Source organism: Theobroma cacao, chromosome 4 (genome assembly GCF_000208745.1).
Source record: "Theobroma cacao cultivar B97-61/B2 chromosome 4, Criollo_cocoa_genome_V2, whole genome shotgun sequence".
Taxonomy (NCBI): Eukaryota; Viridiplantae; Streptophyta; class Magnoliopsida; order Malvales; family Malvaceae; genus Theobroma; species Theobroma cacao.
Genome location: NC_030853.1, coordinates 14,936,671 through 14,955,844, shown reverse-complemented (window position 1 = coordinate 14,955,844; position 19,174 = coordinate 14,936,671). Strand labels below are relative to the sequence as shown.

At 31.3% G+C, this 19,174-nt stretch overlaps 2 protein-coding genes across 2 annotated transcripts; both read left to right on the top strand.

The window, feature by feature from the left end:
- LOC18601505 lies at positions 2,584-6,811 on the top strand. The gene is made up of 5 exons (XM_018120468.1): positions 2,584-3,114; positions 3,208-4,418; positions 5,436-5,852; positions 6,072-6,307; positions 6,393-6,811. The coding sequence occupies exons 1-5, from the start codon at positions 2,945-2,947 to the stop codon at positions 6,645-6,647; spliced, it is 2,289 nt and encodes a 762-aa protein (XP_017975957.1). The 5' UTR covers positions 2,584-2,944; the 3' UTR covers positions 6,648-6,811.
- Positions 8,625-10,204, top strand: LOC18601504 (60S ribosomal protein L34). The gene is made up of 4 exons (XM_018118772.1): positions 8,625-8,804; positions 8,888-8,967; positions 9,685-9,794; positions 9,907-10,204. Exons 1-4 carry the CDS (start codon positions 8,726-8,728, stop codon positions 9,998-10,000), a joined length of 363 nt encoding a protein of 120 aa, XP_017974261.1. The 5' UTR covers positions 8,625-8,725; the 3' UTR covers positions 10,001-10,204.

Here is a 19,174-nt window from a genome sequence, read left to right as displayed (position 1 = left end):
TTACTTATCATGTTTATTATTTTTTTTGTTATGTAGATTTTATTTTTCATAATTTTAATTTTTAAAAACTAATAAATTATTATGTAATTATTAAATATAAGTTGTAGTGTTACATTGTTACTTATAATTTCATTAATGTATCATTGTTTAATTAATTCTTATTATGTAAAAAGAAATTATCTTGAGTATATCTTTTTTATATGCTTTACGTTTTATATTTAGTTAAAAGTAAATTATTTTGAATATATAGACTTTACACAATTCTAATTATATAAGAAGAAATTATTAATCTTGTATATCATATTTAACTATTTACATTTTATGCATTATAGTTTTATATAGGTTGAAAATAATTGACAAATTTTTTAAAAGAAAATATGCAAATCGTCCAAATGATTCTTTTATACTTGAGCTATCAAGTCCCAATGCTTCAACTCATGAATAAAAGTAATGTGAATCAAAATATCTAACACTCAATACTAAAGAATGGATTTTTTCAATACGTAATTTTTAATTGATAAATTTGAATTCAGAAAATATAGTCAAGTACAATTTTCTTAAAAAACTATTGTAAATCTTTCTTTTTTTTATTTACATGTTATATAAAATTATTTTTTATTATCAATCTTTTGATTATTGATTAAATTCAATATATTAATTTTTAAAATTTTTAATCTTTGTTTCTTTATCTCTGGCCCCCTCAATAAATGTTTGTTAGCTTCACCCCTAGAGCTCTTATTTTTAAAGATAAATTCTAAGTAATAAAAGAAGTAAAAAAGTAAATAATATACTCACAGAAATCATTAGTAAACTGATTTAGACTTTAACATTAACTAATATCTGGTCACTTAATTTCATCAATCAAACTAAGGAACATCAAACATCAAATAGCACAAGTAAAGAAGTAAACATGCAACAATGTTGTCTTGTCAAACTAAATTAATAGTAGTGTTTGATATAGAATGTGATTTTCAAATGCTTTAATTGCTGTTCGCCATATTCAGCTTGTCTTTAATGAGGTTATGAAACAGATATTTCCCACAATTTACATTTGAAAACAACATCAAATTTCTCTAGTATATAATCGTAATGGAGTAATCAACATTCTTGTGATTCATATTTTACCTATTCAAAATGCTCTTTCATTTTCTTTTATAGCTAATTTTTATAGTTTAATTAAAGTCAATGGTGGCTTTCCAAGTCAATCTGCATGAAAGAGATATTGCCAGTGAGAAATTCTTTTGTATAATAGTCCAATTTAGCCAAAAGAAAGCTAAATTATAGAGTAATCAGGTTAGGTTAAAGTAGTAATCATGTCTCAAGCAGTAATACATTGACATTCATTTCAAAAAGTTTTTGAGCATATTGTGTTTGAAGATCTATTGATGTGATTTGACCGCTGTTGGAGGGATTTGGTTTTGTGTCTAATTCTACATATGTTTGACCTACACATTTTCCAACCATGTACATTACTTGTGTGCATATTGTAGCTTACCTCTAAATGTAATAATGCCTCTTCTCATGCTGGGTTTATACGTGTGTGTGTCCTTACTAAAAGAAATTACATTGATTTTGGAACCCGTATCAGAATTTATCTTGTTAATGAGTACTTTCAAAACTGTACTCCTTGAACTTTTTCATTAGCAAAATTGCTATGTGGCTTTAGTTGTGAAAGGTTAAAGGGATTGATTGGGGGTAGGTTTTGAAGGCAAATCTTGCTGAGGAAAAGTATTTACATGAGCAAACTCATCCTATTTTATGATGTATGTTGATCATGCATACTGTATGTTCGTGTGTGGTAAAAGTGAGAAAGAAGGCACAAACTGAATGCCTTGTAAAAGGATCTTTCATGAGGTATTGGAACATGGATAGAGGTTTAATGAGAATTGAGCAAGGGAGGGTAAGAAAAACTTTGTTATGAAGAAATTGCATACTTGAAAACATCTAGGAAGAGACTTTAATTCCATCTTAAAAAGGCCAATGAATTCAACCAAGGTGTTTCTTGTTACTTTATTTTCCTTTGTTTTGGTTCATCTAAACCCCCTAAGTTCAACCCTTTCCCTATTTATTAGAGTGACTTATAGCAAGCTTTCGCCATAAGTAGCATGTGATTTTAACCCCTAAACACATCTTTAATGAAAAAAAACAAAATTGCGTTCTTTCCTCTCTCTTTTACTATTCTTTTTTTTTTTGAAAAAAAATTCTCCCTTTTATTCCTGTGATATTTATACCTCTATTTTTGTTAATTTATTGGAAACTTCTTGGCCTAATTTGATGGGTGATCGTAATTCCTCCACCGACTTGGAAAACAAAGCCTAACACCCAATTCTTGTAAAAATGGGCCTTAATTTTTCCTATTACTTAGTCAAAAAAATTCTCCCAACTAATTATATCTTTCCTAACCTAAACTTTAAAGTTCAACCCTTAAAAAAAAAAACAAAACAAAACAAAAATCAATAAAATAAATAAAGGCGTAAACATTCAATTTAACCCAATTTTTATTCTCTCTCCGACTCGCAAACTTTGCACACTAAATACAAGGCAAAAACCGACCTATCAACTAAATCAAAATCTTCTCTCCAAAATCTCTCATATAACGGTCCTCAGAATTCCAAGGCTTTAAGCAACCAAAGATTAGCTCAAACAACACCTTAGTAGCTGACATGTTCTTTTCTTCCCTCCCCTTGTTACTATTATTTTTCATTAAGTTAAACCTCACTAAATTAGGTCAGATTTCAACTTCTTTTGATCCTAATTTTTCATGCAAAATCTTGAATTTCATCATGTTTTTGGGGCTTGGGTTTCTTTGTTTTACAGGTGAAAGGTCTTTTTTTAATCAAAATTTTCAAAGTTAAAATCAGAGTTCCAATGAACTTCTACCGCTCTGTTTCTTGCTCTGTTCTTTTTGCTTCAACTTGAAAAAAGAGGTTGATGGGTTATATTGATGGGTACCCAGAAGAAGTTTTTGATCAATACCCATTTTATTTGGAAGAATACGAGTTCTTTTAAGGTGTTTCTCTTTCAAAAAATGCTTCCTTTTGGTGGGTCGTTCTTGGTCTCCATCTCTGCCCTGTTTTTCTTTCTGTTTGATTTCTTCAGCAAACTTTTCTCCAGGTAAAGCGATTTTGACTTCACTTTGGTTTTTTAAACAATGAAACTCATTCTCCTTTCTTGAATTATTATTTTTTAATTTTTTTCTTCTTTCAGGATTCAAATAAATAAGCTTTCTCAATCAAACAATCAGATTCATATTGAGCCACAGGAAGAAACAGAGGAAACCAAAACTGACGCTAATGAATTTAAGGAGACAGAGAGTGACGTGGTTGAAGAAAAGGAGTCACCAAAGTTCTTTTTCAAGTTTCAGTTTCAAACTCAGACTTTTGAAGAATTTAGCAGGAAGTTTAGAGGAGATGAGAGTTATAATGTTGGCCTGGAATCTATTCCTTCTACAAGCACAAACAAGTATGAGTTCAAGTCGGGGCAGGATTTCAGCTGTATTTTTGAGAAGCCAGAGGATTTGACCTTTTGTGTCAGAAAATTTTATGCTAATTCAGAAAATGGGTTCTTGTCAGAAAAGGATTTCATGGAACGAAATTTGAAGGATGAAGCAGTCCCTGAAGAAGTAACAGAGAAGGAAGAAAAAGTGCCAGAGAAGACTCTGCTTGAAGCAGAACAAAGTGCAGAAACGGTTTGTGAAGAAGAAGCTGTTGGTGAGGAGAATAATTTGCCAATTCAACAAGAAGTTTCAGGGAATTTTCAGTTCTTTTCTGAGAAAGACTTCACTATTTCGGAGACTGAGACGGATTCGATCACTTCTAGTCCTGAGTATATGAGTCAATTTATTGGTTCAACTAGTGATGGATTTTTATCAGATAGAGATTTTGAAGAAGATTTTGAGGCTGATTGTTCAAGGAACATTGGTAAAGATGTGGGAGAATTAACCAAGGAAGATTTTGACACGCAGGAAGCTGACGATTTTGATAAGGAAGATAGAGATATAATGGAAGAGCTTAGAAACTTAGAAGAGTCTCAAAAATGGAATGAGGACTCCAAGCAAGAAGAAGTTAGTGGCAATAACAATGGATCCGGAAATACTTTGGATAATTCACAAAATTCCAATTTAGATAATTCATATGCTTCGGATTCTGATGATTCAAATGGATTGGAAACTTTGTGGGAGCATCAGGATCTGATAGAACAGCTCAAGATGGAGTTGAAAAAGGTTAGAGCCATAGGCCTGCCTACCATCTTAGAAGAATCAGAGTCTCCAAAGATAATGGATGACTTGAAGCCTTGGAAGATTGATGAGAAGTTCCATCATGTAGATAGAATGAGTGAGCTTCACAAATTCTACAAAAGTTACAGAGAAAGAATGCGAAAATTCGATATCCTGAATTACCAGAAGATGTATGCAATAGGTCAGTATCCTTTTACTATTTACTAAACGTTTTTCATTTTGCTGAGCCAAAAAAAAAGGTTTTTCATTCAATAGTAGCATGTAGATAGCTATATTGTTCGAGCATTTGTTTATCTTTTCGTTTATCTGATGTCATGTTTGAAAAATTCTATGTGTAATTATGAACCATCTTCCTGCTTAAGTGCTTATCTTTTTCTAGTTAATCAATCACAATGAAAAACACATTCTACCTTTAGCAGTCTTTTGGAAGTTAGACAAACGGACCCACTAAATCTGCTAAGTTGGGTTAAGCAGAAGCATGAGCCTGCTCGAAGCCTAAGCATTGGTGAAATGATTACACGAAAGTAGGAGGAAGGAGGGATCTATATACTAGTTCATATTACCTTTTGATTTTTTGGGAAGATGCTTCGCCTTTAGGGTTTGAAGGGAGAAAAAGACTTTATGCAAAAACGCGTATAAATGTTCATACTTGCAGGAGTGTTTCTGATGTGTAAGCCCTTTCTGCTAAAGCTTTTTGAATTGTTCTACAAATTTAATTATGAATAATGTAGGAAAGAATACCCTATGTAGATCAAACTACCCCGTTTTTCCTTTATGACAGTATTTTTAGTTAGTTGATGGTGCTATCTACGTCTTTGGTGCTATCCAGCCAACCCTTAGTTTCAGCCTAGTTCCACAATTTCATTTAAGACACCATCCTATTATGGGAATGCTTTACCTAACTCTCAATTACTACCGAATTGTGATAAAAAAATCTGCAGTATGGGTTTAATGCTCCACTAGATCTTTCTCATTGCTGGTTTTTTTGGGTGTAGAAAGTACTTTACAATTTATATGATAGAAAGAAGACAACTTGGAAAGCTATGTTGCATGAAAAATACTTGATAAATAAGTGACTTTTTAGGTTATGATTTATGTATAGGTGGCCAATTACATCTGCTTTATTCCTTTTTCATTAAATTTTGTTTTAAGTTTCATGTAAAGTAATCTGTCCCTCGTGTTTCTTCGCAATGCATAGGCTTTCTTCAGTCAAAGGATCCACTTCAATCAATTTCAAACCACAAATCATCCTCACCTCCAGCAATTACATCTCTTCTCTCCCAGAACCTTAGGCTAGGAAGGCAAAAAAAGTCCAAGCTCGACCCCATGAAAAAGTTCATTGAGGAGCTGCACAGTGATTTGGAAATCGTCTATGTAGGCCAACTGTGTCTTTCTTGGGAAATACTTCATTGGCAATATGAGAAGGCTATTGAAATATGGGAATCTGATCCTTATGGCATACGTCAATACAATGAAGTTGCCGGTGAGTTTCAACAGTTTCAAGTGCTGATGCAAAGATTTATAGAGAATGAACCCTTTGAAGGGCCAAGGGTTCAGAACTATGTTAAAAATCGATGTGTTCTACGCAATCTCCTTCAAGTTCCAGTTATCAGAGGCAAGTACTCTTAATCCTTTAAATGATATATGAAGCATTGTCGATATACTGAGATAGTGACAATATATCCGGTTGTTGCATGTCTCTCAATCCAATTAGGCCCCTTTGAGCTAAGTGGGGCCATTGGCAACCACAACTCATTGAGTGCTTAATTTCTTGATCACGAAGCAAAATTAAGTTTAGGAAACATTAGCTAATACAAGCTTAATTCTCCTGTAGAGGATAGTATGAAGGATAAAAGGAAGGCTAGAAGAAAAGGAAGAGATGATGATGCAATTACAAGTGACATGCTCGTGGAGATCATGGAAGAATCAATAAGAATATTTTGGCGATTTGTTCGAGCTGATAAAGTCGCAAATATTGTGATCCCGCAGAGCAGGAAAGGAACTCAAGTAGAACCCTTAGACCCAGCAGATCTTGAACTTCTAGTAGAAGTTCAAACAAGTCTACAAACGGTTTGTCTTTTAAAAGCTTTTATCAAAGCACCTAAAAATGGTGTACTCTTATTTGTTTTTAACATGTTTTCTATTGGAATTGCAGAAGGATAGGAAGCTTAAAGATATACTAAGAAATGGAAACTGCATATTAAGAAAATTCAGAAAGAATCGAGAGGAGAGTCCAGATCAAGTCCTTTATTTCTTCTCTCAAGTGGATTTGAAATTGGTGGCAAGAGTGTTGAACACGTCAAAAGTAACCAAAGATCAGCTTTTATGGTGCCACAGCAAATTGAGCAAGATTAGTTTTGTTAATAGGAAGATAAATGTAGAACCATCGTTTTTGCTTTTCCCATGTTAATATCTAAGATAATATAGCATTTCCCTATATAGCCATCCTTTTTGTTGCAGCGCCTGTTTCATATGCTCTTCAAAATTTTGGTATATGTAACTTTCATAGGCTTGATCGTGTTGATGACTATTTGACCCAAATACCAGGTTATAACCGGCACAAGGGTTTAAGTAGGTAAGATCCATTATACTCAAGCAAGCTTTACATCATAAACAATATATACACATCATATAACATTTCATAGTGAGTATATGTCTCAACTCGTATGCATATATTTCATCAAATATATTTCATGTCTCAAGTGATAATTAAATTGTCATGTCCCATTTTGTAGTGGGATTGTGACTAGTGCATGAACTCAGACGGGTATAGCTTATTAAGCTCAAATAAGTCTCTTTACATATATTTGTTAAACATTCATTATCATACAATAACACATTCGGTAATTCAATCTACATGCATTCATCCATAAGCGTTGCACGATCGAACCTATATCACGGGCCGAAACTTAAGTCTAACCTTGTGACCTTTATCACAGGTCGCAACTTAAGCCTAATCTCATAAGACTTCAAATTTTAAAAATAAAATTTAAGTTCATAAATCACAGGTTTACATTTTCAACTTAAAAGACATGTTTAATAGTTTGTGAAAGACTTATGTTTATATACCCAAGACACATCCCAACTCTTACTGATGTGAGATCCATGACATTCTATCTCGTGAGATCCGTAACATTCTACCCCACTTAATTATATAACGTTCTTGTTATATTAGTTCTTTACTCATAAAAGAGAGGAACTCTTACACTAGTCCGAGTCTATCTTGACTCTTGTATCTCTCATGAGGGCTAATATCAGTAAAGATCCAAATCTACTCTTGATACCATTTGTCATAGGCCAAAATTTAAGCCTGACCTTATACTATCTTAAACTTTAAAAATAATTCGAATTTATTCTGATATCACTTATCATGGGTCAAAACTTAAACCCAACCTTGTACGATCTTAAATCGATCTTAAATTTTGAAAATAGAGTTTAAGTTGACCTATAAATCACAGGCTCACATACTCAATCTAAAAGATACATTTAACAGGTGATAGAAAATCCATATTTATATACCAAAGACCTATATAATCTCTTACTAATGTAGAATCTGTGACAACCTAAACCATCCAATTACCACTCTTAGGTAACATATATATATGCTAACTTCTGATTACTAGTACTTGTTATCACATGTGTTACATGTGAATACTTTTTTTTTTTAATTTTTAATAATAATTATATATAATTATAAATATTTTTAAAGTATAAGATTTGAAATATAAATAATTTAAATTATATTAATTTATAAATTATTCAATATTGTTAGAATTGAGAAAAATATTTTTAATTAAAATATTTAATACAATTAAAATTTTATTTAAAAATTAGATAAATTTTATTAATATTTATAATAAAAAAATTAAAATGACAATTTGAAAATGAAATTGAACTTTTTTATCTCATTGATAATGGCATTTATTTCTTAATTTAAATTTCAAATTTTATGTGATATTATAACGTACTCTTGTAAGTTTTTCGATATTCAACCGATTGTATAATTATATGTATTGTAAATAGTAAACTATAGAGAAATAAATAATATCAATATAAATTATAGATAAATTGTTTTGAATCTAAAATTTTGAAGCCCCAAAGGAAAAGATATTCTCGAACCCAAACCCATACCCATTTGCAAGAGAAATATTCATATTTAAAGTCTAGCGTCCCCAACCACAATTACTTTGTTTTTTAGAATTACCTTAATTACTTATTAAATACTCAAATAACCATTAAACTAGAAAAAAAGAAGAAGTTGAACCATCAATTATTTTAGCTTTAAAACAGAAAAAACACGTGCATAATCTCAACCGTTGATAAACAAAACCCAAAAATAGATCCGTTAGATCTAGGGCTTCCATCCATAAGAATCGATATTTATGCATCCTCTTCTCCAATTCTAAGCCCTTAGGTCTAGCTCTGTCTCTCGTCTTCCAGTAAACGGAGCAGAGAAAATAAAACCCAAAGCTTTAAAAACCAAAAAAAATGGTTCAGAGACTTACTTACCGTACTCGCCATAGCTATGCTACCAAATCGAACCAACATCGTGTCGTTAAGACCCCTGGTAAGTGTTAATTTCGAAAAGGATGCTCTGTTTTTTTTTCTTTATATATATATGAAAATAATGATTTTTTTTCCTTTTTGAAGGTGGGAAATTGGTTTATCAGACTACTAAGAAGAGAGCAAGTGGGCCTAAGTGTCCTGTTACTGGCAAGAGAATTCAGGGTGTAAGTTCATTTTTTTTTCAAAAAAAAACAATTCATTGTGTTTTTTTTTTGGTTAAGTTGGGTTTTTGGGTTGGAATTTTGAGTTTTTATTGTTGGGTTGATCGAATGAGTATGAAATGTGGGTACCCTATTGTTCTTGTCATTGAGAAATGATGATAGGGGAATAAAAATAATCATTGTCTATCTGTTTATATTCATTTTGTGTTTGCTTAACGAAATTTGTGTTCCGAATTAAGCATAAATTTTGATCCTTTGAGTTATTTGAGATCATCGTTTAGATCTAAGTGTTGTAAAATGGGCAATAATGATCATTAGTTGTTTCCATGTTTCTATTTTTGTTTAAACTTATTGCCGTTGCTGATAGTGTACTGTGGATATCATTCCATTTTGACGGATTTAAATATGAAAGTAAACCTTGTTGGTCAAAAAATGTATTAATTTGTGATTACTTTGATCGTCCCTAATGTTGCACTTTCATAAATGGTGGAACCCTCAAAGGCATTTTACTTGAAAGCAATGGACAAACTGTGGAACTGTATAGTAGCATACTTATTGATATTAAGTGGATATATAAAACCTTTTCAATGTATATAGAAAGTATTATTTTGTCTCATTCAAGTAGTCTATTTTGGTTTTAGTGAAACACGTGATTAATCAGATTCTAGTTGTGAAGTTTTGAGCATTCTCTCAGATTTTTCTGATATGGCTTCTATGCAGATTCCTCACTTGAGACCTGCTGAATACAAGAGGTCTAGATTGCCTAGGAACCGCAGGACTGTGAATCGTGCCTATGGTGGTGTTTTGTCTGGAACTGCTGTTAGAGAGAGGTACTATTATGTGGATTATTTGATAGCTGTTAAATGGATGCTACCGTTGTTTTTTGTTCATTGAGATTGATGCAAATATAATTCTTGTCTTTCTGTGTTACATCTTTCTAAGGATAATTCGCGCCTTCTTGGTGGAAGAGCAAAAAATTGTGAAGAAGGTTCTGAAGATCCAAAAAACAAAGGAAAAGCAAGCCTCAAAGAGCTAGGATTCTAGATGTTGGTGAAGCTAAATTGTGTTTGGGTTGTTATATCCACCTGAGAGAAATTTTGGTTGTTATTTTGGTGATGATGAAATGTGGAACTGAGCTTCAATGTTTTTCTTTTTGTTTGTTCGAAACTGATTAATTTGCTGCTTGTTCACTTGACGACAAATCAATTGCAAATTTTGTTTTAGTAATGGTTTATGTTGAGTTGGTTTCTTTTCCATTTAGCCTTAATATTTGTTATTTTTGTATCCTCGTTAGTTTCTAAGAAAGTAAAAATTCAGCTGGTCTGAGTTTACTTGGTGTCTGTTAAAAGGTGTTCACAGTTGGGAAATATCTCAACTGCTTGTAGGTAGGTTTCATATACTTGAAGTTGGATTGTGTATGCTTCCCTGCCTGCTATAAATTCATCCATAAAAACTAGTTTCAACTTCTTTTTACATTATCTCAGAAAATGGAATAGGTGATTGTTTTTAGGCCATGAAGGACCATATTAAATAAATTTCTCAATCAGGATAATAGAAAGAGCTAGAAAATATATTGCTGCTTATGCCTAGATTGCTGATAGATTAAAATTTTTAGCGTTTGATATTGTTATTTCACCCGGGAAGATAAAGAAGAATCAATTAAAATTTGGAAGGTTAGTTAATTCAGTCTTGTACTTCACGGTGACAATACGGCTGTTTATCCACATGACAGTCCCAGCGGTGGACATTTTTACATGATATCTGAGAATATTAAAAGAAGCTCCAACTGAAAAACTGTCAAAGATCAATCTGGCTCATCAGAATTTAGGCTTACTTTAAAGAAAAAGCCCAATCAGAATTTTGGCATCTGTTTCCTCTCAAAAAAGCCCAAACCTCTTAGTCTGAAGAAACAGTGATAGTGTGTCACGAATGGTATTCGAACCCATGCCCTTTCGGACCAGTACCTGAAACTGGCGCCTTAGACCAACTCGGCGATCTTGAACAGTTAACTTCGGGTTAAATGTTGCTAGATGGCCAATTCTTAAACTGTTGCTAGAATTAGAGTTTCGATAAGTACCATTTACCGTCCATAATTTTGTCCTCTCATTTAGTAAAGAACTAGAACAAGATCCGCCCTAGGCAGGGTGTGTAAAATTTAATAAACAATTGTATAAAAATTTTAACAAAAAATTATATAAAAAATTAAAGTTAGTGATTGGTAAGAATTATTTATTATTTGTGATAATTTTTAATATCTTAATTTTTGTAGATTGTTTTAAAGAAAAAAGTTTTATATTGAGGGTAAAAAAAGAAAATGAAACAATTTTTTTTAAAAAAAAACTGAAACAATAAAAGATATACAAATGAACAGAATTCATTACATAATATACAAAAAATGTGTCAATTGACTAATGAGAGCATAATCTTATCCAAAAAATTTGAACAACATTACGGCGGATGTAAGTTTTTTGTTAAAGTAGCTAAAGCCTGTTTAATAATAGTCTTAATGTGCTACACAATGTACAACCAAAAATCAATTGCTACTGTTTAAGGTTGCTTATAACAAATGTACATACTGAAAAATTAACGTAGTGCAGGAATGTTTCATTTTTGTATAGCGCGTCATTGTTTGTACACCTTGGGCCTTGAAATGAGCAAAACCAAAAGAAAAAAAAATAATTAAGAAATAATAGCTAAAATTTGGGGAAAAATCAAAGAGAAAAACAAAATATTGGAAGCAAAGACGCTAACCCTAGGCTAATTGGCCTTTTTTCGATGTCAGTGCTCTGACAATGATTCTATAGTCTATAAAGAGAAGGGTCGTAAGAAGAAAGTCTAACAAGGAAAAGGAGACGGAGAACTAATCTCATATAGCATAGTGTGGAGAAGAGCTTTCGATTGGATAACTCCATTGAAAAATTACCTTGAATTGACCCTTATCGAATGAACGTAGTATTTCTTATCATGAGATAAGTTAAACTTACCTTTACATGAAGAGATACATCGATCAATCATCAGTATTTTTTATCATGACATATTTTTTATCATGACATAAGTGCGTAGATCATGAACAAAATAAAAACAGAATATTTGCAGTTGAATAAATAACAAATAAAGAAGCAAAGAATGCATACCTTCGATGTTAATAAAAAGAACAATATGAAGACCAAACCAAGAATTAATAATCGATAAAAACATGAAGAATAAAATGCTAAAAAAGAGGTAAACAAAAAACTACAAATAATATTCAAATAATGATACTGCTGTTTGTGAGCAGAAAATAACTGCAGAAGAAACTTATGGTGCATAGGATTAACAAAAGAAGGAATATATTCAACAATCATCAACATTTCTCATCATGATATAAGCACACACATTGTGAATGAAATAAACAAGAAATGTTTATAAATTAACAAATAAGTAGTGAAGAAAAGAATAATAGATAATAATTTGAGAAAATTATGAAAAATAACATTCATCATAAGTTCAATTCAAAAATATCATTTTTTATAATTTTAACTATTTTTGATTAATTTTTGACATGACTTGACAATAATACTCTTTAAATAATTTCAGACAAATCAAATTTGGTTTCAGTTTTCTCTTTCTCGCCATCCAAATAAAAATTTCAAAATTAAATATCGATTTCTCTCTCTGCTCAAATATGTCTATTTCACCATCCAATTCGCAGAGATGATATCAAGTTCTTTCTTATTTTGTTTTATTTTTTTGGATGGTGGATCTTGGGGTTTTGAAGGGCGATGAGAAGTGATTTTGCTCTTTGCAGACAGTGATTTTGCTCAGGGAGAAAGAACAGCTAAAACATGTTTGATGGGTTTTATGGTGGTTCACGATTTTGTTGTGTTTGTGATTGGGATGATTTGTAAGCATGTTTGTTAGGGATTTTAAATTTTTTTATGAGATTTTGAGTTGAAATTGTTCATGAAATATTTTATAAAGAGAGTATATTTTGTTTTTGTATAAAGAGAGTGAGCAAGGCCTCCTGATAAGGATGTATTTTCTCTTACTTTCGAGGGTTATGGAGTTTTGTAACTTATCTTTTATGAAATGCACAATTTCATGGCTTAGCAAAATAAAAAAAATATGTGTTTTAAGTTCTTGAGTTTATTGGTTTATTCATAAAACCCCAAAATTGAGTTTACTAATTTTTAGGTATTGCGTGACTTAATCATTGTGTGACAGTTTTTAGGCATTACATGATTGGTTTTAGGTATTACATGACTAGTGTTTAGACATTGCGTGACTGATTTTTAAGCAATGCCTAAGTCACACAATGCCTTACTAACTAGTCACACAATGCCTTACTAATAAGTCACGCAATGTCTTACTAACAAGTCACGTAATGCCTATTAGTTAGTCACGCAATGCCTTATCAAAAACTAGTCACGTAATGCTTTATCAAAAACTAGTCACGCAATGATTTATCAGAAACTAGTCACGCAATGCCTTATCAAAAATTGGTCACGTAATATCTTATCAAAAACTAGTCACGCAATGCCTAAAGTTAGTCACGCAATGCCTATCGATTAGTCATGCAATGCCTTATCAGAAACTAGTCACGCAATGCTTTATAAAAAACTAACCACACAATGTCCAAAGTCAGTCACGCAATGCCTATCAACTAGTCACGCAATACCTTATCAGAAACTAGTTGCGCAATGCCTTATCAAAAATTAGTCACGCAATACCCAAAGTCAGTCACACAATATCCAAAGTCAGTCACGTAATGCCTAAAATCTAGTATTGTAATTCCCAAAAATTACCAAAACTACTGAATTTCATTTAACAAGATCAACAACTTCAAACGATACACCATATTTCATTTAACAACATAATTAACGAATATGAATGCTCAAAATGTTCAAAAGTTTTTCTTCATGTATAAAAAATTACTGTAAAATGCTTAAAAATACTCAAAACGCTCATAGATTTTCTTCGTGTATCAAAAACTACTCCAAAATACTCAAAATGTTTAAATGTTTTTCTTTCTGATAATGAATACTTCAGAGATGAATAGTCTAGTGAGGAAAGCTCGAAAAATATGAGTCAGTTTGAGGCGCAAATCTAAACATACTTGACCCGTTAATAGGTTTTGGGTTGAGACGCGGAGCCAAATAAATGGGTCGATTTAATTAAAGGTAATTTTGTCTAAATTTTAATTCTTTTAACTAAAAACACTTAAAATTATAAGAAAGTCTATTATTAAAAACACGTTATGTATAAAACCCATTTAAAAAAAGAACCTAATAATTTACTATTTATTTTAGTAAGAAAAGTAACGAAGAAAGACAGAAAATCTTTATAATTAAACAAATAAGCACTAAGAAAGAAATAATGAATAATAATCAATTCCTGTAAAATATCGAATCAAAATCAAGGAATCCATTCATTTCCTATAGATACTGTTTACTTTAATAAGAAATATAACGAGAAAGACGAAGAAAACGTTTATAAAGGTCGAAAATATAAAAAATAAAATGATATAAAACATCTCAAGAGCGAGAAAAAAAAAATAGATTAAACATGAAGAACAAAAACCGAAAAGATAAACAGAATCACTAAATTTAGTACAATAAAAAAAGAAGAAAAAAGTTTGATTAAAAGACATTAAACTCGATGCAAATGTAAGAAGAAAACAGCAAATAGATTCAAGCAATGTCGGTGCCTACCCTGACAAAAAACCCGACCAAGTTAATTCATTTGAAGGTGAAAAGCCAAACTCACACTGATGTAGATTCCAATATCAAAAAGTAAGGATTTCATTAGCAAAAATCCAAAGATACCATGAAAGAAACAGAGCAAAAGATAGACAAAATTATGAATGAGAGGAAACCTTTGACGAAACTTTAAGAAAACACACATTTTGAAAGATAGTATCAAAAGGAGGATCTAACTCATGAGTACAAAAGAGTCTGAACGATACCCGTCATAACCTCTAAAATAAGATAACATCAAATTATGTATTGCTGAGAACTAGGGAAGAAATAAATGACAAGGAAAAACAAAATTAAAGAATTGAATACAAAAAAGAACATTGCATGAAACATAGGAACATAGGAACAAAAAGGTCAAAATAATTCAAACAATGCCCCTAAAATATCCAATGAAAAATCAAGAAACCCATTCATTTCATACAAATCTATTGATAACATATCATAAGATAGCCGAACGTAAGATAACATAAAGAAACAATCATATAAAAGATATAACATGAAATAAGATGGGATAAACTCATATTATACAACACTAAGAAGCAGGAAGAAAAGAAATACAACAGCAAAACAAAATTAACAAATTCAATACATGAAAAAACAAAAAACAACATGTCATCAAGCACATTAAGTTGACACAAATATAAGAACAAAAGAGTAAAAAAATTGCAAGAACAGAGTTGTGATTCCGAGCGTAAAACCAAGAAACCCATTCATTCGAAGCAAAAAATATTTTTCATGCAAATCCATTCGCTGCATAGAACAATGAAGCAAAAAAAAAAAAAAAAAATCAAACCTTCATCCTCTGTCACAGATCCTCACATTCTTCTTGTTAAGCCAACACTACGCTAATAAAAATACAATAAAGGTGCTAACCAAACATCACAATAATAAACAATGTTGTGAGGGGTTTTCTAATCAATAACTTCCTCTTCATCTGGATAGAAAGTATATCTGTACAATTAAATTATGATGACTATTTAAACTATAAAATAGCATTTAAGCAAAGGATCTAGGAGAATTGGTACACAAAGTAAAAGAATACAACTGCCACTTCGGCCTGGTGAGAACAACGCTAAGAGAACTGATACACCATCAAAGCTCAAGCAGTTAACTGAAATCAATGAATCAAAAAGGGGGAAAAAAAAGGATGAAAATGACAAAGACACACCCAATCAAATGCAAGAAAAAGGTTTTAAGTATGCCATGAGAAACTCACTCGATGCTAGTATCATCTAACAATTTCTAAAAAGCCAAGGAAATTCCCTTAGTAGCTTTTGTAGAGTCTAATTGCTTGAAGTATAAGGAGGTATTGCAGGAATTCATAATTCAGATAACTTTAAATGAGTTCAAAAAAGACCTTAAACAATCTTAAGAAAATCCTCAAATTGAAAGGATTTCTTTTAATACGGGTAGGAAAATAAGTTTGTTCAGACCAAATTACCTTTTATATGGGTATAAAAAGAATTCATCATTTTAGTGATTTATATCAATATTAGAAATTTTGAAATAACAACAAAAGATAAAACCTCCAAGATAATTGTTACCTCTGATGATTTCCAAAAATAAAAAATAAAAAGTATTACCTGTTAGATGTCAACATCATTAGGCATGTCAATAGGAATATCAACTGGCATGCAAGAAACCTCAAGCAAAATGCCCCTGCTGATCTTGGCATTTGAGGTTTTCTTTATGCCTGAGAAGTAAAGGATCAAGAATCATGGAAATTAACATAATCTTGAATAATTTATGACAAAAATAAAGAGTTCTAAAATTGAAATCTATAGAAACAATTACAACATAGAGAAAAAAAAGTCTCAAAAATCTTTGAGGACTACAAGATTTCCAAATTTCTAAATCTAAAAGGATCCTGATCATAGAAAGCCTTAAAAAGTAATAGCAAGAGGTTCAAAACGTATTAAATTATATCAATAGGGATCCGCCTTTGAACTCCAACATGTAAAAGTTCAACATGTAAAAGTTCAACATTTCTAACGGATTTCCAACGAAAAAGTCCGTTGAAAGTTTTGTCGGTACAAGCCTTGTGGGTAATAGTTTCCGTTGGAAATTTTCAACGGAAAATTCTGTTAGAAATTCGTTGGAAATTCGTTGGAAATTTCCAACAGAAATTCTGCTGCAAATCCGTTGAAAATTTGAAATTTTGTCAATTTTTTTTAGAAATCCGTTGGAAATTTCCAACAGAATTTTCGTTGAAAATTATATTTCCAACAGAAAAATCTGTTGGAATTTTTTCCGCTGGAAAAATTATTTCCAACGGAAATTTCCGTTGCAAATTCTATTTCCAACGGAAAAACATGTGGCATTTCCAACGGAAATTTCCGTTGGAAAAATATTACCAACGGAAATTTCCGTTGGAAAAATATTACCAACGGAATTTTCTGTTGGAAATATTTTGACCTATTATTTTTATAATAAATTTTCAGAAAAAATTACCATTTTTGTTTCCGATACTAAATTTAATTCCGCATACAACTGTAAAATATATAAAAGAAAAACACATTACAAAATTGAGATTCAAGTCCTAACATCTAATTAGAAATTATCCTTAACACACAATATATAAAATAGTTTGATACATATGAATATTAAACATAACATCCTTAAAAAGTATCCAAGTGTTTGCACTGAAAATTATACATCATGTGAGGGAATTTTTTAATTACCCGTATAATTTTAAAATTACTACTCTAAGCCTAACCCTATTACATTTTTACTACCTTCTAATTACCCTAAATCTATTTAAAAACCCGATTATATTAAAATATTATTAAAATCTTCTTCATACAATTTCTCAAAGTATACCCGAGTCCGTATACATATACAATAATATTTCTCTACGTATTTCATAAAATTAACCACTAATTAAATTTTCTTCTACAAAAATATTAAAATTTAAATTTAAATAATCAAAAACAACAATCTTAAACATAAAATTAAATAACTAAAAACAAATATCTGGGGAACCGGACAACATCATTCTCACTCAAAAATCAAGTTTGAAAGTACTAATTGCAATTTACGTTAATGGAAAACTATCGAGTAAACTAATGACAACATCGACATTGGCATGTTCCATTAATTCTTAGGGTATCATTTTTCAGTAACAGACAATACTAATATCATTAAGATATTAACAGACAACAATAGCAACACATCAACTCCAAAAAATTGTCTGAAGCAATCAATAAACTAGTATCATTTTTCAGTAACAGACAACACTAATTGAAGCATTGAATCTTGTTTGCATAACAATTATTAAGAATGAACCTAGTTTAACAAAATTCTATACCAAAATCTCAACTGGGGAAGAACAATGGCGTAGGGCTTGGGACGACACAGAGGCAACCGGCAGGGAGTGGTTGTGGCTGGGCGGTTGGGGAGAAAAGAAAGATGAATCGATGAAGGAGCCGAGTGTGGTGTGGTAGGCCGGCAGCTAGGGAAGAACAACGGTGTCGGGCTTGGGGTTACACCCACGCAGCCGGTAGGGCCTGGCTGAGGCTGCCCGGTTGGAGAGAAAAGGCAGATGAACCGATGAAGTACTCGAGCAAACTATTCTAATCGGCAGCTGACGAGCATGGCCTGGTAGGCCGGCAGTTAGGGAAGAACAACGGTGTCAGGCTTGGGGCGATACCCATGCAGCCGGCAAGGCCTGGTTGTGGCTGCTCGGTTGGAGAGAAAAGGCAGATGAACCGATGAAGTACCCGAGCTTGGAATGGTAGGTCGGCAGCTGACGAGCGTGGCGTGGTCAGTCGGCAGCTGGGGTCAGGGAAGAACAGCAGATGAAGGACTCGACTGAATGAGGCAAGGAACGACTACCAATTAGAAGAGAAGAAAGAAAGGAAAAAGAAGGGTCGAGGGGTGGCTAGGGTTTTTAATTTTTATTCATTTTTTAATTTTTTTAACATCAATTACTATTACATAAACATTTAACATTTGGATTAATGTACAAAAAACACATTTTGTTATATAAATTTTATAAGTATTAAAATTATCATTTTTATAATATTAATATAAAATAAAAAATAAATATATATTAAAAGTATTATAGTGTATATACAAAATAGTAATTATGTTTTTTTAAATAAATCGAATTTATATAAAACATAGTTATTAAAAGACCTTACAATTTAATTAATAATCATAAATTTTATTAATTATATGAATTTGCTCTTAGTTATATGAAATTTAAAAAAATAGCTAAGTAAAAAAAACTATTCTAATCTCACAACACCTTTTTAGATAATTAACTTTATATATTGTAAATTTATATAAAAAAGGTACATATATTATTTAGTAATTAATTTATATAATAGTAATTATATACTTTATAAATGAACATAATATACAATATAAAGTGTATGTGTTAAAAGACATTACAAGTTATAGTAACTATAAAGTGTGTATATATATATATATGTATATATTACAATTAATAATTTTATAAGTTATAATTTTTA